At 42.9% G+C, this 26,965-nt stretch overlaps 1 protein-coding gene across 5 annotated transcripts in view; it reads left to right on the plus strand.

Moving 5' to 3' along the window:
• The window catches only part of TMEM131L (transmembrane 131 like), a 171,350-nt gene extending 144,713 nt beyond the window's left edge, over positions 1-26,637 (plus strand). For 2 of the 5 annotated variants that reach the window (XM_032148459.2, XM_032148462.2), the window contains exons 26-35: positions 1,665-1,813; positions 10,467-10,591; positions 11,393-11,559; positions 12,605-12,790; positions 15,914-15,992; positions 17,329-17,411; positions 22,441-22,561; positions 23,901-23,989; positions 25,443-25,582; positions 26,311-26,637. In XM_032148459.2, coding sequence (XP_032004350.1) covers positions 1,665-1,813; positions 10,467-10,591; positions 11,393-11,559; positions 12,605-12,790; positions 15,914-15,992; positions 17,329-17,411; positions 22,441-22,561; positions 23,901-23,989; positions 25,443-25,582; positions 26,311-26,586 — 1,415 coding nt within the window. In that variant the 3' untranslated portion in view covers positions 26,587-26,637. Of the gene's footprint in view, positions 1-1,664; positions 1,814-10,466; positions 10,592-11,392; positions 11,560-12,604; positions 12,791-15,913; positions 15,993-17,328; positions 17,412-22,440; positions 22,562-23,900; positions 23,990-25,442; positions 25,583-26,310 lie in introns of those variants that run through there. The other 3 variants (XM_032148470.2, XM_058436836.1, XM_058436837.1) reach the window with 3 other exon arrangements.
• The last annotated feature ends 328 nt before the right edge of the window (positions 26,638-26,965 follow it).

The raw sequence follows: 26,965 nt of genomic DNA on the forward strand, positions 1-26,965 counted from the left end.
TATTTATATAATTTTCTGTTAACCAAATAAAAGTATGTTTACCTGGTAAGTGTTATTTGAAAACTTTATGTATCTTGCTTTGAGTGAGTTTAATTTGTAGCCTCAGAATTTCAGAGTCAGAGGGGACTTGACTGTTCCTTTCCTTCTGTGGGTGAGAGACCTTCCCTGCCTCGAGTCCCACAGAAGGGCTGGATTGGAGCCTCTGCTGATAATCTGGTTAGGTGTCCATCCTACCAGAGCCTGCAGCCTGCTTTGCTGGGAAATATTTGCTCTGCCCTATGGTCGTCTAGACTTCTCAGATTTCAGAGGTATCGTTAGGGATTCTTAGTTCAAGAAAAAAAGAAAAAGGTACTGAAATACATCGTTTCAAATTAGAAAACAGGCCGCTTATTGTGGGGTTGAAGTTCATTTGCCTTTATTGTGGGATAAGAGATAGAAGAAGTATACTTATGAAATCACTTAAAAGAAATATGGAAGAAAACATATTTTCAGAAAAGGTTCCTCCCAGCACCCACTTTTGCCATCTGATTAATCAGCTGTTGGCTCCTCTGCTGATTGGCTGCTCCACACGGGCAGGGCAGGCATTCACTGTAGCAGGGAGGACCTTCCATGAAACAGTCGTGTGTCCTTGGGTGGGGATGCTTTACATTTGTATCTGTTCTCTTTTCATCTTTATAACTGTCAAACAAGAGAGGCAAGGAAGCTGGGGTTGTATTCATTTTATAAATAAGAAAACTAAGGCACAGGCAGATTAAGAGACTTAACTTTGACTGTAAAACTGATTAGTGGCTGTCGTGACCAGAATCCAAGTCTTTATCCTTCTCTCCCTCTTTGCCAGATTAAAAACATGTATATATAAAATATACATCACAGAAAACTTATTTTAACCATTTTAAATTATCAAATGCAGTGGCGTTAAGTACATTCACATTGTTGTGCAACCATCACCACTGTCCATATCCTTTTCCACTTCCAGAAGTTTTAATCATCTCAGACAGTAAATCTGCACCCATTACATAATAAATACCCATTATCTCCTGTCCCCAGCCCCTGGTAACCACCAGTCTACTTTCTGTCTCTATGAATTCGATTACTCTAGGTCCCTCGTGGGTGGAATCATAAAACATTTATCCTTTCATATCTGGCTAAATTCACTTAGCATGATGTCTTCAAGGTTCATCCATGTTGTAGCATGTGCCAGACTTTCATTCCTTTTTTGGAAAAAAAAAAAAATCTTGACCATCTTAACCATACAGTTCAGTAGTCTTAAGTATTTCACATTGTTGTGCAATGAGTCATGCTGAATGGTATTCTGTTGTATGTATATACCATATTTTGTTTATCCATTTATCCGTCAATGGACACTTGGCATTTTCCCACCTTCTGGTTATTATGAATAATGATGCTGTGAATATTGGTGTCCCCCCCAACTTTTTTCCTTGACCTCTTTTAAAGACTTTTTGTAGAACTCTTAATATAAGTATACTTTCATCTATGAACAAAATAAATTTCTAGAGCATCATGGATGTTAAAAACAGTGCTAAATTTAATTTAACTTCATAATAAATTAATGAAGTCAAATTAGATGTTTGGTGTAGGAAAGAAGATGGGGAATGTGAGTGGAAACTATTAGCTAGAAATTGAATTGTTTTTGTTTATTAAAGGGAATAACCAGCAAGTACCTGTCAAGAATGAAGTAGATCATTGTGAAACTTTGAAGAAGGTGGACACAAAGCCTTCTTCAGAAAAGAAGATTCACAAAACATCTAGAGAAGACATGTGTTCTGAGAAACAGGACATACTTTTCGTAGAGGTCTGTATTTTTTTTCTTGCCTATTAAAAAGAACAAAATCCATTTTTAGGACTTTGTATTAAGTGAATATGTATATTTCGTATGTTTCACTGCATTTGAATCCATATTAATAACTGGTGAGTTTGATGTATGTGTGTTCAGAGAATTTTATTTACCTTCTAATTATATAGATGTTACTATAGTAATTTTTAGAGAAACCAGATAGCTTTTACTCTGAAGAGAATCTGTTCTTAAGCAAATGGGTCATTCCTAGGTAATGATGGCAGAGTAGAACTTGACTAACATATTCCTTCTATCCATTATTACTGAACATCTATATTTTAGGGCATACTCTTGCTGAGTTGTATTGCTTTTTGTCTGTCTTTGTCCCCATATCTGTTATCATCTTCTGTATAAAAGATGAGAAAAGTATTCATGATATAATAGGAGAAAATTTTCCTGATATGAGGGAAGAACTAAATTTGTAGATCAAAAGGGCACAATGTGTACAACAGGAAAAATTGATACATCATAATGGGCATCGGCACTTAGTTAAATTAACTGAACTTCAAACATGAGGAGTTGTGCAAAGACAGAAAAATCAAGAAGTACAAACTTAAGCTTGCCTCAGACTTTTTGATAGGAACATCTAACACCAGGGAACAGTGGAGCAGTATCGTTGAGAGAATGGAAATATAAACAAAGAATATTGCATCCAGCCAAGTTAATACTCAAGTACAAAGGCAACAGGCAGACATCCTTAAATACAAATGAAATCATAAGCTGTTCTTGTAAAATCAAGTTAATGAAATTTAGCCAAGCAAGAAAGAAGTACAAATAAACACTCAGATGGAAGAAGGCATAATAGAGGTCTCTTGTTGAGGTTTCAATCCATTTTGTATCCAGAACGAAGACTTAAAAATTTGGCAATTATATCCACAGAACAGATTGGAAAATTGAAATTTTAACAAGTAAAAATAGTAATATAATCTGCAAAAACCAGGAGGTGGGATTGAGAGGTAGGTGAAAATAAATTTTAATCTTAATCTCAGTAGAGAGCCAGTACTATGAAAACATGAAACGTGTAGTTTAAAAGGGTGATAACTTAAGGAAATATTTTTACAGTCTTTTTCTTAACCTTGGAGAGATCTTTAAGGAATTAATATCGCATGTCTTGAAGAAATAATTATTCGAAACGTGGCAGTTCCCTTGGTTCTACTTTGGTTTATTTTTCTTATGTTAAATTCATATAAAATTGACCCTTACATTTTTAGTTAAAAATTATATATATTCCTAGTGTTATAAATTATTCCCATCATCTGTACTGCCATTCTTTCATGTGTGTAGGCTCATAGAAAAATACTCACAAATGAGGTTTGCAAAACAATTAATGGGAGACCCTAGTTATTTCTGAGTGGTGGGATTTTGGATTATTTCTTTTTCCTTCTTTATTTTCTTCTCTTTTATTAAAACTTTATAACAAACATGAATTTTTTGATTCAAATAAAGTGGAAATGATATAAAATAAGTATGTTGCAAGCAGTCCGAACTACGAATTTACAGTCTGTTTGGAAAGACAAGAGGTTTCTGTGTAACCAAACACCAAGATTCATAGTAGAGGGGACTTCAGAGATTGAAAAATCTGTGTAGGCCAGGGTGCCGTGGAAAGCTCCCAGAGGAGGTGGAAACTTGTGCAGGTAGCATGTGGAAGAACAGAGAAGGGAAGATGGGCAGCGGGCAGCCCTGAGCCCTGCAGGTGGAGGAACCATTGAGGCATAATTGGGTGCAGTCGGAGCCATCTGACTGGGAAGAAGCTACCTTTGGGGAAGTAATGGGAGGGAGAGGTCAGAGTCCTCCTAGGTCGGAAGGCCGTTGAATGCTGATTGAAAGTTCAGACTTTCTTCCCTAGGTCTTGATGGGAAGCACAAATGGTGACATAGGCTAAGTGAAGGCAATAGGAAGGTGGTGGTATCTGTAGAGAACTGAAGAATTGTTGCCAGCTAAGGAATTTCAGAATCAAATTTGTTAAAAGCATATTTGTCCAAACAAAAAGTTGTTTTGGAGGATTTGGCCTGAGGATTACTGCTTTGGGACCTTTCTGCAGATTTTGGGGAGCTATTGAAGGTTTCTGAGTTGGTGGGGGGCGGGGGGGGCGGTGGACAGTGGTTAACAAATTGAAAGCAACCTGTGGGCTGTGATCTTCCTGAAGGTAATAATTGGATATTGTTCAATTCAGTTTTATAAAGACTGTTAGGATGCCTGTTATGTAGAACCAGTGTAGTTGAATAAATGCTTGAATGAATGTGAATATAAGACATTATTGGAAGATCATTCTCAATGTTTTGGAAATTGAATTTGAGAGGGAAGAAATGGATACCAGCTCTTTTCTAACAAAGAGGCTGTTACTCTGCGGGGAGATATGATGTAATCAAGGCTTACATTTAAGCAGGAGTAAAGGATAGGAAAGTAGGTAAGAGACATTTTAGAAGAGAAAACCATCAGGACTTCTTAGCACTAAATGCATACAGGAGAGGAGTCATTTTTTCACATTGCCATTTACCAAAGATAGCTCCAAGGTTCCAAGCCTGGGTGACTAGAATGGGGAATTCTGATGGAGGTGATGAGCTCATTTTTATGTCTGTCAAAGCAGCGTTGTTATCATGTTAAGAGCATGCACTTTACAGCCAGGCTTCTTCTGGGTTTGAATCTGCATCATCATGTATTCATTCTATAATATTCGGTTAGTTACTTAACATTGCATTTTCCTCCTTCTGCAAAATAAGGATGATAATTGTATACCTACCTTAAAGAGTTGTGAAGATTAAATGGGCTAATATGAGAATTGCTTTAGAATGGCAGCACTTACAAAGTATTGACAAGCAGTAAGTCTCAAAGTGATAGGTATAATAATGATTGCTACCAACAGAAAGGGATGGCTGAACATTGAAGTGAGATGTGTAGTGTACTTGAGTAGTAACTTGGCTGGAGGTGGGGAACTAGAGCTTCGGCAGCAAGTTAGGCCTGGAGCTTGAGATTTGGGGGTTACCCATGTGGTGGTTGGACATGGAGTCTGTGAGGTATGCACAGAGAAAAGACGAGGGCCTCGAGTTCAAACTTTGGGGAGGAGGCAGTGTTGAATTTGCAGACTGGCTGAGGGTGCAGGTATAGCAAGTATACAAAAAGCTAGGCCTAAAGGTGTGAGGGTAGGGCACATTTTCAGGAACAGAAATAGTCATTGAATTTGGGATAGGTGGGAATGAATGAGTTAGGAGTTGAACTTAACATCCTTTTGAGGCCGGGCGCGGTGGCTCACGCTTGTAATCCCAGCACTTTGGGAGGCCGAGGCGGGCAGATCACGAGGTCAGGAGATCGAGACCACAGTGAAACCCCGTCTCTACTAAAAATACAAAAAAAAAAAAATTAGCCGGGAGTGGTGGCGGGCGCCTGTAGTCCCAGCTACTCGGAGAGGCTGAGGCAGGAGAATGGCATGAACCCGGGAGGCAGAGCTTGCAGTGAGCCGAGATTGTGCCACTGCACTCCAGCCTGGGTGACAGAGTGAGACTCCGTCTCAAAAAAAAACAAAAAAATCCTTTTGATATGGGCTTTGGAGTCTTACCTGTTGCCCTGCAATGAAATAGAAACTGATGCTGCCATGCACTGACTCCAGCAGGTACATAGCCTTGTGTGCTGGGAGGAGAGGCTGGAATGGATTATCCCAAGGTCCCTTCAACCTAAGATGGCCCTAAGGAATAATGGTGCTGCCACTGGCCTCCACCTGCCACATGCGTGGGTGCCATCGCCTATTTCAGACTCTCCTCCCAGCACTGAAGTCTTCCTGGCTGTCTGTGCTAGGCTTAGTTGTGCCCTTGGTTATGGCCGTTTTCTTAATTTCTTCAAGTTATTTTCTTCTCTGTGTGTCTTTACCATTAGATCCCTGAGGGCATGGGTCTTGCTGTTTACCTCTGTCCCTAGAGCTCAAGGCAGTTCTTGCTGTCGATCTCTGTGGTTGTATAAGACCTTCCCTCCTTGTTTGGTCTGTAAACCTGTGTAGGACAGACATCTGCATCTAATGGTGGCATTCGGTTCACAGGAGACCTGCCCATCTGAGGGATGTGGGTGGCATAGGCTGTACTTTGTGGCCCAAGGTTGTTCCCAACCAAGTCAACCAAGGTGGATTCTCTGGTGCAGATTTGGGGGCAGTGGTTTGTCATTTCTTTCCTGTCTCTGTAACTCACTCCTTGTTTTGTAGAACTGTTCTTTAAAATCCTGTGAGTGTATTAACACTTTCCATTTCATTGTTCATTTGGTGAAAATCATTCTCAATAAGTACATTCCCAAGTGCAGTGCCCAGTGTTTGTTTTTCTTGCACATTCTTAGAGCCTAATTTTGCAGCTTACAAAATTGTATAAATCTGTCTATATAATACATATGGAACATTCCTCTGGATTTATTGGCAAGGAAGGTGGAAGCCCAGGTTTGGAATCCACAAACTAAATTTTAACCCTAGCTTTTGCTTTTTATTTTCTTTTAAGCAGACTTTTTTCCCTTAGAAAAGTAATTCATGATTATTATAGAAGCATAAAGAATAAGGTAGAAAAAGATCTATCCAGAATAAACCACTTTTAACATTTTTTATTCTTTTCTATGCAGATTTTTAAAAACTATTATCTCAAAATAGTTAAGATAATTATTATTGTCTGTAGCTTTGCCATAAGATTATAACTAAATTTTCTATAAAAATTAAATAGGGAGCTTTGTTTTCAGTGGTTACATAACATTTCATCATTTAACTGTGCCATAATTTAAACCATTCTCCTGCAGTTGGACATTAAGATTGTTTCCAACTTTTTACTTTCATAAATAAGTCTGTGATGAACAATTTTGTTCCTCTTACCTGTGTACCTGGTAAGTCTTTGTTATAGATGTCAAAAAATAGAATGAAAGGGTATTGATATGGTTTGGCTGTGTCCCTACCCAAATCTCATCTTGAATTGTAACTCCTATAATTCCCACATGTCATGGGAGGAACCCTATGGGAGGTGGTTGAATTATGGGGGTGGGATTTTCCTGTGCTGTTCTCATGATAGTAAGTCTCACGAGATCTGATGATTTTAAAAACGGAAGTTTCCCTGCACAAGCTCCCTTCTCTTGTCTTCTGCCATGTGAGACCTGCCTTTCACCTTCTGCCATGATTGTGAGGCCTCCCCTAGCCACATGGAACTGTGAGTCCAGTAAACTTTTCTTTTGTAAATTGCCCAGTCTCAGGTATGTCTTTATCAGCAGCATGAAAACGGACTAATACAGGGATCAACTGTGTAAAGTTCCTATGTGTGCTGACAGATTGCTTTCCAGAAAGTTGGTACCGATTTGTTCACATGTCATTTCTGAGAATGCTACTTTCATTCTCTGTGCGGCAAAAATTTTTTGCAAAATCTTAGTGTGATAGGTGAGCCGTTGTGTTTTGGTTTTCTTACTATGGAAAGGTGAGCATTTTTCTTCATTTTTTGTAGAAGGCTGAAAAACACACAAAAAACTATCCATCCAAAATGCTACCACTGAAAAGAAATTCTGGAAATGTAGAGGTAAAAGTCTAACCTAGTTCTGCTTCCACAGTTCAGAGGCAGACACAGTGAACAGGATCCTGCTTTCCCAGCCATTTCCTAGTGCTTATGCATCATAAACACATTTGTGTTTTCTAAAACCAAAATGGAAAGAGGAGACACAAGGTAGTCTATAATTCACCTTTTCTAAAAACATTATTTTATGATGAAATATTTTGGATGAGCTCTTCCTGGTTTTTTTTTTTGCTTTTATATTTCTTTCATGAATTTGTATTTCATGTCCTTTGCCCATTTTTCTTTTGAATATTTTATTCTCTGTAAGAGCACTTTCTGTGTTAAAGATATCAACTGTATCAAATATTGTATATCAGAGTTTTTTCTTAGTTTGCTAAGAAACTAAGCAAACTTAGTTATTGCTTATTTGATTTTACTTATGCACAGTGGCTTTAAGAATGGCTTTGTGCAGTAAGTTTGTGATTTCTCTTCTTCGATTTCTTCCTTTGCTTTTAGTAAAGCTTAGGAACTCTTTCTCCACACTGCCATCTGTTAAATCATCACCTCTATCAGAGAGATCAGCAAACGTAACTAGTTCAAATAGTTCAGCTGACGCAGGAGAATCTCTTGAGCCCAGGAGTTCAAGACCAGTCTGGGCAACACAGCAAGACCCCATCTCTGCAGAAAATAAAAAAAAAAATAGCTGGGCATGGTGGCACTTGCCTGTAGTGTCAGCTACTCAGGAGGCTGAGGTAGGCGGTTGCTTGAGCCTGGGAGGTTGAGGCAGCAGTGAACAGTGATTGCCTCAGTGCACTCTAGCCTGAGCAACAGAGCAAGACCCTGTCTCAAAAAAAAAAACCCCACCAAAAAAACCTCCAAATAACCCAATAATAATGATGACAATAACTAAGTCTCATTTAAATGGCTTATGAGATGCTAGGTAATTTAGTCCACACAATGCTTTGAGGATGACTCGGGAAACTGAGGCAGGGAGGCTAAGTAACTTGCCCAAGGTTACACAGCTGGTAATCAAGGCACGAGATTGAAACTAGGCAGTTTAGCCTCCGAGATGTGCTGCTAATTGCCGTTCCATGTGACTCTTCAGTTTCCTGGTTAGTCCTGTCCTTCTCTCTCTGGGATCCTCTGTACCAGAAAGCAGCCAGGTGGTGCTTTACTCTTCCGCGGATTTCTTGACAAGTCTGTTGCTGTGTGCTCTGGCTCAATTTCCCTCCCTTTTCCACCTGCTGTCTCCATTGCAGGCCTGTTCTCTCAGCCACATTCCTCCTCACTGCCCAGTGCTTCAGAAGGTGCTCCCTGCCACTCTTTCTGGGATACGTCTCACGCCTCTGAATCTAGCTTGTCCTGCATTCCCCTTTTCTTTGTCATACTCACGGAGAACTCTTTGATGCTTCTGGTCACCGAGTCCCGCCTCTCAGTAGTCCTGAATGTACTCACCCTTTTGCTTGCACAGGATAACAGTTCCAACCAGACGGATTTGAGAAAGGCAGCCAAGTATCAGTGACTGCTTACCAGCTCATGCTGTCTCAGACCCCACTGAGAGACTGATTTTTTATTTGTACCTGACCCTGGAGGGATGGATAGGCTCAAGTACTTGCTGTGTTGACAAGCCTTTGTTGGCCCTTGAGTGGACGGGGGTGGGAAACCTCCCCAGCAAGTTAGAAATACACAAAGGAACAATACATGAAGAAATGTGGTGCATGTCTGTTTAACATTAAATCCCGAGTCTGCATGTCCTTCAGTTTAACTTCAAACTTAAGCAATTAGCATAAGGTCCTGTACAATAGGGCTTTATATGTTTAACTTCTCAGGTTTTTAAAATACCTTCAGAATCAGAAAAAGGTTAATACATACTTATTGGGGGAAACAAAGGTGTATAAAGGAGAAATAAAAAATGTCATAATCCCACTGCCTACACAGTTAAAAATCCCATTTCGCTTCTAGTTTTTATTTACTGTGGTGTGCACATTGCTTTAATAGATGCATAAGGGTTCTAATATCTCAGACATAGAACTTGTAGGTATTGCAGATTACCTAAAACCTTTTCTTTTTCTCCTTCCAAGTTACTCGTGTTAGTTGAGTGTGTGTTTCAACTTCACAATTCCTGCTCTGATTGCTGGGCCAACCTTCTGAAAGAGAAGGTAAAATGAGCCAATCTTTGCTTTCCATGAAGCGTGAATCCTTCAGTCAGTAGGAAGGGGACTCTTCTGGATCTAGGGGATTTGCCTCTGTGAGGTGCCTGGAGAAGATATATCTTCCTCCTGAAAGGACCTAACACGCTGAAGAGATGTGTCTTTTAAGCCCTTGGGTCTCAGTGTGAGCTCCCACCACCGCCTACCCACTGAGAGTGTCTCTGCTTTAAGAGGGAACATGTGGAAGGAAGGGGAATAATAAGTTTTAGAATATGTTAAAGACTTAAGCTACTTCATAGTTTGAAAGGGCAAAGGGAATCCCTCTCCCGCTGGGTCTGTTAATAGACCATACCTGACATTGAAAAGAGGAAAAGGCTCCAACTGAGGAAACTATACTTATTTAATACATATATATATATATAATGTTTATGCATCTCATGCTGATGCTTTTCAGAACCACATTTTTAAAACATCAAGCATATTCTTGCCTATTTACCCAAGAAGCTTACACTAGTTTGGAGCATTCTATAGAGATTTGGCAGTTCTCCTAAAGTTCGTCTATAAACAAAAATGTAAAGACACAACTTGATCCTAAGTCGAGTTTTTACCTAATTTTTCTTCATAGTACAGTAATTTATGTGAGTTGCACATACCAAATTAACAGGTGAAGGTTGGAGGATTTATTGTTGCAAAGTTAACAGCAAGCTGGTCATAAATTGCTAGCAGATGTTTTTCCTTTTTAGCCTCTTAGGAATTTTATAGGCAACAATTCTTTTTTCTTCTTTTTCTGTGGAGCTTGAGGGAAGTAGAGCAAGAGGGGAAAACAAACTAGAGGCTGAGAAACACACTTCTCAGTTTTCAACAGCACTGGGACATTCTGAATTCAGATGGAGTTGGTCTTCAAACGTTTAAACATGTTCTTATTCATATTTAGTTTAAACCATTAAACATTTACTTTCTCTTCTTTAGCAAGAAGATCCTTATAGGAAGAAAAAGCTTCAGGAGAAAAGAGAAGGAAATTTACAAAATTTAAATTGGAGTAAAAGTCGAACATGTAGAAAGAACAAGAAAAGGGGTGTTGCTGCAGTCTCAAGGTGCGTAATTCTTACTATCTGTAATATTTGGATCTATTTTTCACTTTATAATTTTGCATTTGGCTATTAACTTTTAAACTTATTTCGGTGATATTAGATACCGATAATATGAGAGTGTAGATGTTTATATCTTAAGATTAAAATACATTTGTAAAATTAACATTTTTCTATTATGTTTTTATTTTGTTAAAAATACCTGAAAGTGACCATTTTGTATCTTTCCTTTATAAAATGCTAACAGATATGGTAGTTTTTAGGGGAAAAGCATAAGCCATCCCTCCGTGTGGAGACCTTCTTTCTGCTTATGAGAGGCAGGGGCATTTGTGGAGCAGGAACTAGAGAAAACCGTGGGGCACAGGCAGGCCTCTGCTGTTCCCTGTTCAGCCACTGACCCACCTGCGCTATCTGGAGTCATAATAATGAAACAGAATAGTTACCCCTCAGGTCACCCTTGCTTCAGTCCTGCAGAAGGTAGGTTTTTACAGCTGCAGGAAGTGAGGTACCCACACACTATGTGGCTTGACAAGCTGGTAAGGGACAGATCTAGAATTCGAACCCAGGCAGTATGGCACTCTGCCTTGGAAACCTTGCTTCTTTGAGACACTTAATTTCCCTGACAAAATCTTTTTCTTATTGGTATCCCTTTCTGCTCATCATACTCTTCTACCAGACCCAAAGTGAGGAGGACTCCTATTGTCCCAGATTCATATTTTCACCTCTAGTAAGTCTCATGGAAAGGAAGTCTGCATGTGTACATGATAAAATACAGATGTGGTTTTTTTGTGTGTGTGGCTTTTCCAGGCCTCCTGAACAGAGTGACCTGAAGCTTGTGTGCAGTGACTTTGAGAGGTCTGAGCTGAGCAGTGACATCAACGTAAGAAGCTGGTGTATACAGGAAAGCACTAGGGAGGTTTGTAAAGCAGATGCCGAAATTGCAAGCAGTTTACCTGCTGCCCAGAGAGAGGCAGGTATGTAATGATACTGAGCTACAAATGGTGCTTCTGTGGGAATTTTTGTTTCCTCAACGAAGTATCTAATAAGAGAAATGACACCTCAATGATTTGATCTCCACAGGCAACTTAGCTAATAACTAAAGCCCCAGTGGAAAGCTTTCAGGGTGAGACCAGAAAACCAAGATTCAGTTGAGTCTCAGTAGGCCTCTAGTGCTGCCCCCCAGCCCTCCAGTCTGGCCGGTCGTAACTATCCTCAGGCGTATTGCTGAAGGAACACTGCTTGCTTGCTGCAGACAGGTCCCCTTTGGTGAAAGGGGGGAGTAGCCAAGTGAGATAGTGCTACCCCCGTACTTGAATCCAGCAGTTCTGCAGAGCCAGGCTGCTGCCCCACCCAAGGCCTGCTGGGCAGTGTCCCTGGGAGTGGTAGGTAGAGGGACACCCAGTGCTGAGTCCAGGGTCTGATACAGGATAGTGGGGGCTAGGGCAGTACATGTGGGGTATGGGGTGGTGGGGGTTGCAACCCTCCCAACCAACACCCACTTTCTCCAGACACATGCCCCATGTCCCGACACAGGCCAGCACACTTAGCTGGTTTCTGTCTCTACCCTCTCTTTTTCATTCCCTTGACACACGTGTGTTGCTTTTGGTCTTACTGAAGAGTCTTCCCATCCACATATCAATATTTTGAAACTCTTAGTGGATATCTTATTAAAAGAGAGGGGGAAAATCACCTGTGAATCTCCGGTGCAATAGTAGCCTCAGTCTTCTTGATATAAGCTATTTGTTATTTCTAGAATCATTATTAGATCATGCTTATATAGTTGGTGTTGGCCCTCTTAGCCCCTAATTGCTCCTGCCATAGGCAGAGTAGACAGCCCGTCCCCTATTATTTCTCAAAGTGCAACCATTAGTTTCCATGAACTCCTCCTTTCTTGCTAGATGAGCGGAGGTAGCTGAAGGTGAACCTGGCCCCCCTCCTCCTGTCACCTCTCTCCTGTTAGAAATGCATGAGGTTGATAGTTGTTTCAGAGAAACATGACTCCTCTCACTCTTCCTCCAGAGGGTTACTACCAGAAGCCTGAGAAGAAATGTGTGGACAAGTTCTGCTCCGATTCCAGCTCCGACTGTGGGAGCTCCTCTGGCAGCGTGCGTGCCAGCCGGGGCAGCTGGGGGAGCTGGAGCAGCACTAGCAGCTCTGACGGGGATAAGAAGCCCATGGTGGACGCCCAGCACTTCCTGCCGGCCGGTGAGTCCTGAGCAGAGCCCCAGGCACACTGTCAGTGGCCCTTCCCTCTGCCCTCCCACGTACCCAGTCCACACAGTCTCGATCTGCCTTCAGGAGTGCAGAGGACAGATGGGACAGTGGCCTTGACCTTTGCTTTGGACTTCACTCACTTTCTTTTTCTTTCCTCCCTCCTCCCCTCCATCCTTGTCATAATCATCATCATTGTTTATTAGTGTCTGTCTTGGAAATAGTTCAGAGAACTTCTGCATTTAGTTTGTTATTTTTACATTCTTAATGACACAGCATTTACCATTGTGATGTTTCTTAGGTGTGGACTTCTATGGCACTGAGTGCATCACATTGCGCAACCATCACAACTGTCCATCTCCAGAATTTTTTATCTTGCAAAACTGAAATGCTGTACCCATGAAACAGTAACTCTGCATGGCTCCCTCCCTGTAACCCCTGCTCACCCCTCTTCTACTTTCTGTGTCTATAAATTTGCTTACTCTGGGTATCTTACGTGAGTGGAATCACACAGTATGGTTTTCTTTTTGTGACTGGATCATTTCAGTTAGCATAATGTCTTCAGTGTTCAAAAACATTGTAGCATGTGTCAGCATTTCCTTCCCTTTTATTGCTGGGTAATACTCCATTGTATATACAGACACTTGGGTGATAACTTTCACCTTTTGGTTTGTTCGAATAATGCTGCTGTGAACATTGGCTGTCCCTTATTTTTGAGAAAGTTTGAGAAAGTTAATGATGTAGGAGAGGTCAAAGAAGCATCTGTGTTTCAGTTACCCAGAACTAACAACTCTTAATTTTACCATATTTGCTTTTTTTTTTTTTTTTTTAAATCATCTGTTCACTTCTCCCTTCCCAAGAGAATCACTGTTTACTGTCATGAATTTGGTCTGGGTACTTTTAGTCCATTTTAAATTTTACACATTCATATATCCATCAACAAAATATTGACTGTTAGTCTTTAACTTACATAAATGAAATCATACTTCAGTGTAGCCTTCTGCGTCTTGCTCTTTTCGCTCAGGTTTTTTTTTTTTTTTTTTAAATTATTTATTTTTTTTGAGAGGGTGTTGCTCTGTCGCCCGGGCTGGAGTGCAGTGGTGGGATCTCGGCTCACTGCAACCTCCGCCTCTCGGTTTTAAGCGATTCTCGTGCCTCAGCCTCCCGAGTAGCTGAGGTTACAGGCACGTGCCACCACGCCCGTCTAATTTTTGTATTGTTAGTAGAGACGGGGTTTCATCATGTTGCCCAGGCTGGTCTCTAACTCCTGGCCTCAAGTGATCTGCCTGCCTTGGCCTCCCAAAGTGCTGGGATTACAGGCGTGAGCCACTGCACCCGGCCCACTCACCATTGTTATTTTTACCTTTACATCTATATGAAGATGTAGTTCCATTCCTTTTAACTGTTGTTTTCAACATAGTAAACTTTTAACTTTAGTAAAAAGAAAGGGTGGTGAGATTGTGCAGTTCCTGTTTGTATGGCACCTTGCATTTGTCAAGCATGCTCACGCGTGCCCACACACCCCGTGAGAAGGGCAGGGCAGGTGTCCCTGTTCTCACTGTCATCTGAAGACTCAGCCTCAGAGAGGATGCCCGGATCCTTTGACACCATGCAGTCAGTAGCTCAGGCTTGAACCTAATTTAGGCTTCTTCCCCTAAATCCCAGTGCACTTCCCACCTCATCTCCTATTTTCCTCATGGGCGTTCTACGTGATGAACACAAGCCATAGAGAATTTACTTCAGCAGCCTTCAAGCTATACTATTTCTTCTCTCTCCCACCAGCAGTGAGACCTTAAAGTCTTGTCTGAGAGACTAGTACAGTAGCAGCTGTGAAAACCTAGAAGTGCCCGCATGTATGTGATTCCACTCAGCAGTTCTCCACGTTTTCAGTTTTCCCTGTCTTGTCTCGCTCAGCCTTTTTAGACATTGTTGTCTTAATGGCCCCCCATAAAATGTTCACAGCACTGATACATTCTGTGCATGTGCATCTACCACAGAAGACTGAAGGTTTGCCTGATGATTCCAGTGTGGGATTTTAAAAATGGAGGCTGGGTGCGGTGGCTCACACCTGCAATCCCAGCACTTTGGGAGGCCCAAGCAGACAGATCACTTGAGGTCAGGAGTTCAAGACTAGCTGGCCAACATAGCAAAACCCCATCTCTACTAAAAGTTCAAAAATCAGCTGGGCGTGGTGACGAGCGCCTGTAGTTACAGCCACTGGGAGGCTGAGGCAGGAGGCGGAGATTGCAGTGAGCCAAGATCGCCACTGCACTCCAGCCTGGATGACAAAGCGAGACTCTGTCTCAACAACAAAAAAAGGGGGGTACATTAGTTAAGAAAAACTACAAGTGTGTCTTTTGCTTGAGGGAAAGGCTAACGTTAGTAGAATGATGAAAATTATTAATGGTATTGCTGTACCGTAGCATAGTATGCAGTCTTTAAGTTGTGTTTGAAGGTTATTATAATAGCAGGAAAATGTCCCCAGTGTAATAAATGGCATAAAAAAACAAAAGACAATGTATATGTGAAATATGATTCCAATTTTATACATATACACACACATAAAGGAGATTGTAAAGAACTTTGGGAGGCCGAAGCGGGTGGATCACCTGAGGTCAGGAGTTCAAGACCACCTTGGCCAACATGGCGAAATCTCATCTCTATTAAAAATACAAAAATTAGCTGGGCATGGTGGTGCATGGCTGTAATCCCAGCTACTCGGGAAGCTGAGGCAGGAGAATCGATTGAACCCGGGAGGTGGAAGTTGCCGTGAGCCGAGATCGCACCATTACGCCCAGCCTGGGCGACAGAGTGAGACTCTGTCTCAAAAAAAAAAAAAAAACAACAACAAAAAACAGTGAGGCCCATGTAAAAAAAAAAAAAAAAAAAACAACAACAAAAAGAGATTGTAAAGAAATATACCTAAATGTTCATAATTGTAGTATAATTGCACGATTCATGTTTAATGTTTAATTAAAAATTAAATGTGAGAATATCAGTTTAAAGTGAAAAATCAGTCATGCGTTAATGATATTAATAACCTATGCATTTTAATACTGAATATACAGTTGACGTGTACTTTTTAAAACTTGTGATAATGTGGTTCTTTTAATGCAGGAGACAGTGTTTCACAAAATGATTTTCCTTCTGAAGCTCCCATCTCCTTGAATCTTTCTCATAACCTCTGCAATCCCATGTAAGTTTTTTATTTTCCAGCTTTTACAGTATGTTTCGTGTACTGCTTTTTCTACCAATTAAAGTGTTTCTTCTTTGTACTTGGTTCTGCAGGTTAAAATATGAAAACTTTTTAAAGATGAAGGAAAGTAAAATCTGATTTTATTAATAATTCAGGAGTGGTGCAAGTAAACATGGTTCATGTGGGAGAGGCTCAGGTATCGCTGTTTTTTTCAGACAGGTAGCCACGTTAGAAAATACCTATTTTCTGAGGCCAGCCATGGTGGTTCACACCTGTAATCCTAGCACTTTGGGAGGCCAGGGTGGGAGGATCTCTTGAGTCCAGGAGTTCAAGACCAGTCTGGGTAACATAAACCCCATCTCTAAAAAGAATTTCTTTTTTTCTTTTTAAATTAGGCATAGTGGTGCACGCCTGTATTTCCAGCTACTCGCTGAGGCTAAGGTGGGAGGATCACTTGATCCCAGGAGATCGAGGCTGCAATGAGCTATGATCACACCACTATACTCTAGCCTGGGTAGCAGAGCGAGATCCTGTGTCAGAAAAGAACACCTTATTTCTGAATGTAGAAGGAGGAAGCAGTAGTTATTATAAAGATGGGAATCATTTACCCTTTGCTAGGCCTTGAAATTGAGCATTGATAATTGAGGAAATTTTGCAAGAACCTAGTAGATACATGTTTCCAGTTCTGCCCTATGATGATTTCTGCAGCACTGGACAAGATAAACAAGTATGTTTTATTGAGTGAGAGAAGAGAGGGTGGGTAAGAAGGAGGAGAGTTCAGTGTGAGAAATGAACTTGGTTTCTTAGGTGCCTCCCTCTTGGTAAGAAGACAGAGGATGCAGTTAAGTGGGTGAGACTAGTGCACAGGAAAGCTCTTCATGGGTTTATTGGGAGTAGTTTGTCAACAAAGGAGTAAGAATTGCTGCTAACTGCTAGCCTAGGCACACTCCCCAGTCAGCCTCCTTCCCTTGGGCCACGCATCTACCTTCTGTACTTGTCTGTCATCTCTGACTAGGGAAGGTGAACTACCTGGAAATACAGACAGGGGGCTACCTGTCTGAAAATCTACCTGATGGGTAGATTTAAAACCACAGGTTACCTCATAGTTATGTTAGTTAATTTTTTTTGTTGTTGGTTATGACAAGACTTTGCTAGATTTGGGAATTTAATATTCCTCAATTCTTTTCTGGCTGTGTAACTTTACATCCTTTATATCTGTATGTTTCTTGGGGAAGACTTCAGTTGAGTGAAAACTCAATCAGACGTGGTTATACAATATCAGTATTTCCTTGTGCAGACAAAATGAGTCGTTCCTCCTTTGCCCTCTTCCCCACAGGACCGTGGATAGTCTCCCACAATACGCAGAGCCTTCCTGTCCCAGCCTTCCTGCCGGGCCTACAGGTGTTGAAGAAGATAAAGGTGAGATGCATCCCTCTTGCTGCACACATCAGCCAAGGGTTCTGTGCTATCTGTATTTCTGGCTGATGAGTTTGAGAAGACAGAGCAGGCGGGGTGGGACAGGGCCGTTTCCCCACCAGCCCCTTCTCCAAGCCACACGTTCATACATCAGGAAGGCACCTGCTCTGTGGACGGGCATCATCGGGGCCCCAGCTGACCTTGTGCATCAATACTGAGCCCCCTCCCTACAGCTGAGGCACAGATGCCCTATGTCCTGGAATAATCCCAGGCCCCTCACAGCAGACTCCTGATGCATTTAGTTCACCTTCCCTAGTCAGAGATGACAGAAAAGGACAGAAGGTAGATGCGTGGCCCAAGGGAAGGAGGCTGATTGGGGAGCGTGCCTAGGCTGAGGGTGCAGCACCTCACCTGCTTACCACTTTCTCTGGCCTGCTTCCCTTCCTCCCCAACTCACTTTGTCTTAGAAGCCTATTAATTCAGCCTCAGCAGCCTTGCGGACCCGCCTTGCTCAGACATCGGTGCTGAGACCTTCTGCCTGCGGGGAAGGCAGTTGCCTGGGTGCATGGAAGTAGGAATGGGTGGGAAGGAAACCTCTCCTGCCTGGGGGCTCTGATGGGAGGTGAACTCCAGTCCTCCCTCATTTTTCTTCTCTTTTCCTCCTCTTCTGCCTGTCTTTGTCTTTTCTTTCCTGTTTGATTCTAGGGCTTCTTTCTTGCCTAACGTGGGTCGGGAATTGTGGCAGGATAAACCTGATTTTTATTCTCTGTGTCTTTAATACACATACTTGCTTTTGGTCGTAGAATTTAACACTGGATTTAAAAGCTGCTCTGTACATTGGAGAATTTTAACCCTTGAAAGTGAAATACTTTATGTTGTTCCCTGGATAAATTTTGGACTTGTCCAGTTATGAACAGAAATAGTGAATCTAGTGACTAGTCCAGTAAAATAAGTGTTTTCAATTAAAAAAATCTAAAATTAAATAATCCATAGTTTGCACAGGCAAGATGTGGGGGCAGTTTAGATGGTACTGCCGTTTTTTCTGTGAGAGAAAGGTAGGATTTTAATGGTGTGGAAAAATAAAAACTATCAGAGCATCTACCCTTCGGCATGTGCCACTCTGCTTTGCTGGCAATTGGAGATTTACGTGCGGTTTGGTGTTCTAACCCAGGTTTGTGTGTGTACTTCAAGTGCCTTTACCTCGGCCCCACTGACAGTACATCTTATCTGCAGTCTGTTGCCTGCAAAGCCGTGGGCCCATCACCTTTGTACTCCCTCACCTCCCTCACAGCTGTGTTTTCCTTCCTGCCCAGCCGAAATGGCTTGATCCATTGTTACAGTCATTTCCCCGACTCCTCTCCCTTTATTGCTTTATTGCAAAGCCCCAGCCATGGTTTTGCCCAGTGCCCCACCTGCTCCACCTGCTCCTGTGCAGGCCAGTGAAGCTGGAGAGCAGCATTCCCCATGCCAGCTGCCTCTGTGGATTCCCCACCACCCACTTCACATAGTGCCTGTGTCCTCCTGCCCTGCCCCTCTGTCACCACAGTTCCAATGCCTCCTGCCTCATTCTTTTACTTGATCTTGCTTCTTGCTTTACTGGAAGAGAGAGAAGTGGTTAGAGGCCTTCAGCAAGCTCCCACTGCCCTCTCCACCTGCCCACCATGTCATGCCATTCTCTGCCTCTCTCCTGTTGCAGCCTGAAGAATTGTCAGTGCAACCCTTCTCTCCAAGGGTATTACTGCAGATTTCCCTCCTGCATCATCAGTTTTTCTCTAATGGGTCATTCTCATCAGCACACAAATCTACTATAATACTCCTGTCATTAGAAATTCAACAATAGCCAAAGCTGTCTCTTGACTGCCTTCTTCAGTGGCTGCTCTGTTTCTCTGCCCCTGTCGTTAGGAGACTCCTCAGAAGAATTATCTGAGTTGCCCATTCAAATTCCTCTCCTCCTGTCCTCCCTGGGAACCCCTGTAATCTGGCTTTTGCCACCATTGCTCTTTTGAAACTGTGCTGTCGGGGTCCCTGGTGATTTGCACATTGCTGAGTGCTTGGTTAAGTCTTTTCAGTCCCCATATTGACCTGTGACAGACACTAGATGTTCTGTTCTGGCTGGTAGACCTTAGGTTCCTGACCCAGCTTCTCCCCATCTCTCCACCTCATGACCCTGGAGCCCTCCAGAGAGCAGGCTGTGGTGCTCTGCTCTTCTCTGTCTGTGCACACTTTCTTGGTGATCGCATCCGCTTTCAAAGGTCTGAGTCTTTCTTTGACCCAGACAACTCCCAAATGTATATGCAGGAGACATTCACTCTATTGTGCTGGACTTGAAGCAAACTTGTGCCTTTCCCCAAAGGGAGACACTCTTCCTTCTGAGACTTTGCATAACAAATACCCTGGGAAAGATAGGTCAGAATAAAGGAGCCAGTGCTGCTTCTCGTAAGAAGCACAGAAACCTGAAAGACCCAGGGAGAATTGTCTCACAACATACACACCCCTTATTTCTATGTAGCCTTGGCTTCTGGTAGATTTTCACATGCGTACATCATTCCATAAGCAATTCTTAATCAGACCTAGGGAAGGTGGAACCAAATCTGCTTTGTCTGTCTCATACATTTATTAACAGCGGCTGTCCACAGGAGCTTACGCAGCAGGATGAGGCCACTTTGCAGTATTGACCTTAGCCATGCCCCTGTCTCAGACCCAACAAGCCGAACAAATCCCACAGACCACCAGGGTCTACCTTAGAGAGCCAGATGGCTTTCTCTTTAAGTTTCTGTATTGATCTCTCCACTTGGCCAGAGGCATTACTCCAGGTACAGCAGGATGTGTTAGTGAGTGCATAGACTGCACCTTGGCCTGCAAGGAGAACATCTGGAGCCATTCTGTCATCTGTAACAACCACGGCCAGTGAGTTGAGGCTGATCCAAATGCCTTCCAGGGACCAGGTGCTGTGTTTGATCACTTCAGCTAATATCAGCAAATTCCATACCAGCCGTTTCTAACTGGGTAGCTCCCTCCTAGTGATTACTGCCCATAGGATGTGCATGAACCAGTTATCCTTCCAGGAAGCCTACTTTGTGCCTGTTGTGTGATGCTGGAGGTGTTGCCGTGTCTGGGGCAATGATGCACCCAGGCAACAACAATGGCAGCCTGGGTGGTGCAGACCTGATCAGTATCTTGATTCCATCTGGTCTCCGTGGAGAACATACCCTTATCAAGGACCTCTATCTTGAGTGGCTGTAAGGTTTAATCAGAAGCCAAGATCCATTTTCACATTTCAGAGTCCCAGAGAACAATGTCTTTAATCTGCCCATCTGTTGCTTCCCAAGTGGCAGACCAAGCACCTAAGCCATTGGCAATAGCCTAAGAGTTGTTTACACCTAGCAAGGTTCATCAGGGCAGAATTAGCCAGAGCTGCGAGAACCACTTTGGGTTCTGCCCACTGATGAAAATGGCTGTGTTCCTTTTCAGTTATGCATGGTGGGCATTGAGGTGGGACAGCTGCAGCCTCCCAGTAGATGCTGTCTGATTTCAGCCTGACCCAGCCATCAGTGAGCCAGGCCCAGGCATTTAAGGGAGCCCCTGGGAATTGAGGGCCCACTGAGCCAGCAACTTCACTTCAGGTGCAGAGTGGGGGATAAAGTTTCCCTAGAGGGGTAGCTGCCATTTTTCCACATAAAGCTGAAATATAGCTGGGGCAAGCCCACTGCATGAGCACCAGCCTCTTTGCATGAGTTCCCCTGAGCCCCATGGGGATATTTAATCGCAGAATATCTAATATCTAATATGGGGATGACTCAGCCCTAGATGGATGCCACACACAGTGGGTTGTGCTACAAGAGAAGAACCCTGAGCTTTAAAACCCCAAAGCTTTTATAATAGGCAACAAGCATGCCTGCCCTTTGCTCCAGAAAGAGACACTATGTGTTCCAAGGCTTTTGCTTAGCAAACATCTATGAAAAGATAGTCCAGGAGAAAGGTTGCCAGTGCCTCTGGCAGAAATGGGACAGATCCCTAGAGACTCGTGTCCAAGAAGTCACTCTGCTCAAAACCTTCCAGTAGCTTCAAAGTAAATGCCTGAATTCTTCAGGGGGCCCACAGGCTCTGTCTTCTCTGCTCCCAATCCACTCTCTATAGCCTCATCCCCTACTCTTCCGCTTTCCCCTCTCCTTCCTGGCTACACTGGTATCCTTGCTGTTTGAACTCCCCAGGCACACCTTGCTTCAGGGCTTTTGTGGTACTGTTTCTGCTGCCTGGAATGTGCTTCCCCGTACCCACTGGGCTCACTTCCTCACGTCAGTCATGTCTTTGAGGAGCTGTTTTCTCAGTGAGGCCTTTGACCATCCTATCTTAAATCATTGTATTTGGCTAAGCGTGGTGGCTCACGCCTGTAATCCCAACACTTTGGGAGGCTGAGGCGGGCGGATCAGTTGAGGCCAGGAGTTTGAGACCAGCCTGGCCAACATGGTGAAACCCTATCTCTACTAAAAATACAAAAATTAGCTGGGCATGGCGGTGTGTGCCTATAGTCCCAGTTACGTGGGAGGCTGAGGCATGAGAATCACTTGAACCTGGGAGGTAGAGGTTGCAGTGAGCCAAGATGCCACCACTGCACTCCAGCCTGGGCGACAGAGTGAGACCATCCCCCCCCGCCCCCCAAAAAAAGCTGTATTTGCCATCATGGCACGTACATTATCTGCCATGCTACACTTTGACTGTTGTTAATCTTTGCTCACTTGAATGTAGCTTGTTCACTGCTGTATCCTCAGTATCTCTAATGGGGCCTTGCAGAAAGTAGTTCCTCAGATATTTGTTATGTGAGTCTCATCTTGTCATCCAGGTCAAGAGACAGTCGGACACCGTCTGAAGAAACGGTCCAAACAATATGCTGTATTTCAGAATTATATCCTGAAATTATATCCCGAAAGGAGTCAGTCAGCATGTGTTTTCTGGAGGGAAGAGCAGGTGCAGGAAGGGTAGGATGAGGGCCAGGTGAGGATAGGGTGGACTCAGGCCTTGTTCTCTTCCGTAGGTCTGTACTCACCTGGAGACCTGTGGCCCACTCCGCCGGTGTGTGTGACAAGCAGCTTAAACTGCACCCTGGAGAACGGCATGCCTTGTGTGATTCAGGAGCCGGCCCCGGTTCATAATAGGTACAGCTTCACTTCTCTGATTGGTGCCTTGCTTAGTCTAAGGCCTTGCAGTTGGAATTTGAGTTCAGTTTCTTAGGGTTTCCTTACAAAAATGAGGGCTAGGCTTTTTCCTCGGTGTACTTTAGCTGTGTGTTTCCTTCTGCCTTTTAGAGTTGCATTGGGACTAAACCAGGCCTTGAGAGAAACATGAAATAAAAGAAATAAAGCTGGTGACAGTGTCATTATTTTTAAAATATTGAAAAGACGATTTTTTCATATATTAGAGGCAGATTTGAAAAAAAACACTCATAATTCCTAACTCCTGGCAGAGCAGAGCTGTTCATTTTTCTGTGGCATTATTCTTGAACACATTTAACATTGTATTTATTTGTTTGTTTATTTTTTAGAGACAGAGTCTTGCTCTGTCACCCAGGCTGGAGCGCAGTGGTGCAATTATAGCTCACTGCAGCCTTGAACTCCTGGGTTCAAGTGATTCTCCTGCCTCAGCCTCTCAAGTAACTAGGACTACAGGTGTGTGCCACTGTGCTGGGCTAATTTTAATTTTTTTTTTTTTTTTGTAGAGATAGGCTCTTTCTTTGTTGCCTAGGCTGGTCTTGAACTCTTGGTCTCAAGCTATCCTCCTGCCTTGACCTCCCAAAGTGCTGGTATTATAGGCATGAGCCACTACACCTGGCCCAAATTTAAAGTTTTAAAAGATCAAATAATTTGAGTATTGAAAAATAGTTACACAATGGCAGTTTCTCAAATTTGCTATTTGACATTAATATGTCATTCAATTAGGGAGTCTTAAGAAAATGTTAGATATTTAATCACAGAATCCATTTGGCGGTTTTCTTGGTTCAGCTTATTACAACAGTATTTCCTACCTCATTTCTATAATAAGAATCTAGGTTGCAATAGGGATCAAAGTATAATGAAGTATAGTCTTTGTAGTTATGACTTCTCTAAGATGAATGCAGGTCTTGCTCTGAGTGGACGTTTTTAATAGAACATGTTTAAGTCCTTCAGACGTGCACAAAGACACTTAAAGGTATTCCAGCTGTTCTTTCACAGTGCTGATAAAGCCATGGCTCTCTATTCTGTCTCTAGTTAGACTTAACAAGCATAGTTAAAAACAAGTGTGCTCCTAGTCCAGCCGTCCATCCTGCAGATGGCATGTCATTAGTGATCAGCATTTGGTAAGCCTTTGATTCTGTGACTTGAGAAAGTACATCTTTTATTTTCCAAAATTGGGGGATTCACAGTGATTAGAATGCTAGGCAGTAAAGTCCTTTTCCATTTTCTTTACTTGATGTCTTGACATCCTGTTTCTGATTAGACCGCTTGTTTTTTGTGGCAGTTTCATTGATTGGAGTGCAACATGCGAAGGCCAGTTTTCCAGCGCATACTGTCCGTTGGAATTGAACGATTACAATGCCTTTCCAGAAGGTAAGGGCTCTTCAGACAATCCCAACGCCATTCTTTTATTCTTAGAAGGTCAAAGCAGGAAGTATGTGGACTAAGAAGAATCCTTTTAACAGCGAGCAGACTTTGAGAATGAGCTTGCAGTAGCTGCCGAATGGCTTCATGTGGATCCAGTTGTGCACTGATGCCATATATAATTTTATATGACCCTCAAAAAGCCCTCAATTTTGGGTGTCTGGGGGCTTCAAAAATAACCCTAATCCATTTAGTCCTTCCAGTTAGGTAGAACTAGGTCATTTGGATCCATGTAGATGTAACATTGTTGGTTATCCATCGGGACACTGGGGCTTTAGCTGCTGCTGCTTCTTTTTAGGCAGTCAAGTCCCATGTGAAATAGAAACATTGGCCTGCTTCCTATTATGTCCTTAACTTCTCTGCCCTTGGGTGGTGCTGCAGAAGGAAGGAAAGGAGCTTGAAGGGGAAATTGTGGAACAATGCAGATGCTTGGGCTCAAGCATCTGTAATAATAAAAAAAAGAGAGCTATGGGATTTCCCTGGTCAACTGGAAAATGCTCTATTGTGCACTACTGTTGGATCATGGTTTCTTTTTTTTTTTTGAGACGGAGTCTCGCTCTGTCGCCCAGGCTGGAGTGCACTGGCGCTATCTCGGCTCACTGCAAGCTCCGCCTCCTGGGTTCACGCCATTCTCCTGCCTCAGCCTCTCCGAGTAGCTGGGACTACAGGCACCCGCCACCACTCCCGGCTAATTTTTTGTATTTTTAGTAGAGACGGGGTTTCACCGTGGTCTCGATCTCCTGACCTCGTGATCCGCCCGCCTCGGCCTCCCAAAGTGCTGGGATTACAAGCGTGAGCCACCGCGCCCGACCAGATAGATCATGGTTTCTTATACTAGAGCCGCCCTTTCAGGGAAGGGATGTATCATTCTTATCTAGATTTTGATACATGCATTGCTCCATGCTAACCACAAGGGGGTGCTTTGGGAATGTTCTTATGATTGTGAGGGTCTGTGTTCATTATGTTCTTAATGATATCTAAGGAGTCCTTGGTTTTAGATTGCTGTATCAGCCCATATGATATATGTGTAGGTGGCTAAGGTTGGCATGACAGGTAATAAAAACATTTTAAAGACTGACAAGAACCTTGGCACTATTTAGATCTCTAGTAGTAGTTTAATGTATTTTGTGTAATAGAAAGAATTCCCATCAAGTGATCAAATAGAGAAAAACAAGCCAGGAGGAAGACCTTCCACATTGAGGGCTTCCCAGGTTGTGTGTCTGATAAACAGTTTTAATCTTGAGAATGATGTTGCAACGACTCTCCTGGTCCACACGGACCAAGTATTTATGTCTGTAACTTGTCAGCATAGTGAGGCCTTGAAAGCTTTTTTGCCTGAGAGTGAGAATTCAGTTCTCAATGAAAATGTTTACCTATGATGATATTCTCCCATTCTTTGTAGAAAACATGAACTATGCCAATGGCTTCCCCTGTCCTGCAGATGTTCAGACAGACTTTATTGATCACAACTCTCAGTCTACCTGGAGCACCCCACCCAACATGCCTGCTGCCTGGGGACATGCCAGTTTCATCAGCTCTCCGGTCAGTGTTGCCCATCCTGTGCTGTGAACCCCTGGTCGGCTCTGAATTGTTTCCAGTGCTTCCTTAATCCTGGTCTCAACTAGCTTTAGCGTTGGGTTTGGACCAGCCAAAGCCTGGCTTGCTTCTTTTAGATCACAGAAGCCAGGGCTGGCCGCCCTGTGAAGGAAACTGACATGCAATAATCAGATGGGTGGGGTCTTGCAGACATTGACATTCTGGCCACCCCAAATGAAAAAACATCCGCAAACACACCAAGCAATGGTCCTTTGTAGATAAAACTGAACATGGGCCAGCCCTCTGTGCGACACAGCTGTCTTTATGTGGACTCACTGATCTTTACTTCACTGAATTGAGATGAAAGTCCCAGGAAGGTCAGTGGGTGGTCAGGGTCCCAGAGCTCCCTGCCTGTGAGCACACCCTCCCTGCTCAGAAGCCCGATGGCTTCTCCTTTCACATCCGCTTGACACTTGTTTTTGTTTTTTTCCAGATAAAGGGTATTTGGCCTGTGGGTTCTTCCCCGGGTTGCGAATAAGTTCATTCCATTAGATGAGGATTTCACAATCCTGCCTTTGAGAAAAAATGGAGTTAAAGCAACCCAGATTTAAATTGAGAGTAGTCTAATAACTTCCAAGTAACTTGATACCATTGTAGTATTCGCTGATGTGTATTCACCTTTCTAAGGCTTTTTTTTTTTTTAACTTATTTTTCCTTCCTCATTTATACTTCAGCCCTACCTCACAAGCACCCGAAGCTTGTCTCCAATGTCTGGACTTTTTGGTTCCATCTGGGCCCCGCAAAGCGATGTGTATGAAAATTGCTGCCCCATCAACCCCACCACGGAACATTCAACCCACATGGAAAACCAAGCGGTCGTGTGCAAGGAATACTACCCAGGGTTCAACCCATTTCGCGCCTATATGAACCTGGACATATGGACTACCACAGCAAATAGGAATGCAAATTTCCCACTGTCTAGAGACTCGAGTTACTGTGGGAATGTGTGAAAATTATTGGATTTTTAAACAATGTGAATAAAGAGGCTTGTGTTTTGATTACTAGTGTAAACTGGTTATTGAGATAGATTATGACATTGGTGGATATTTTGGCACTTTTATATGAAAATAAATTTTTTAATGAAGTCTGGGTGCTGCATTTTTTTTAACTCTTCATAAATCAGTGGTAAAAACAAAGCATCCATATGTCAGAACTTTCAAAAGTCAAGAAGTGTGTCAGGCATGCCAAATGTTTTAAATCTGAACACGGGAGACGTCTCTTTTTTTTTTTTTTTTTTTTTTTGAGACAGAGTCTCGCTCTGTCGCCCATGCTGGAGTGCAGTGGTGCGATCTTGGCTCACTGCAACCTCTGCCTCCTGGGTTCAAGCAA

Source organism: Hylobates moloch, unplaced genomic scaffold, assembly GCF_009828535.3.
Source record: "Hylobates moloch isolate HMO894 unplaced genomic scaffold, HMol_V3 SCAFFOLD_3, whole genome shotgun sequence".
Taxonomy (NCBI): domain Eukaryota; kingdom Metazoa; phylum Chordata; class Mammalia; order Primates; family Hylobatidae; genus Hylobates; species Hylobates moloch.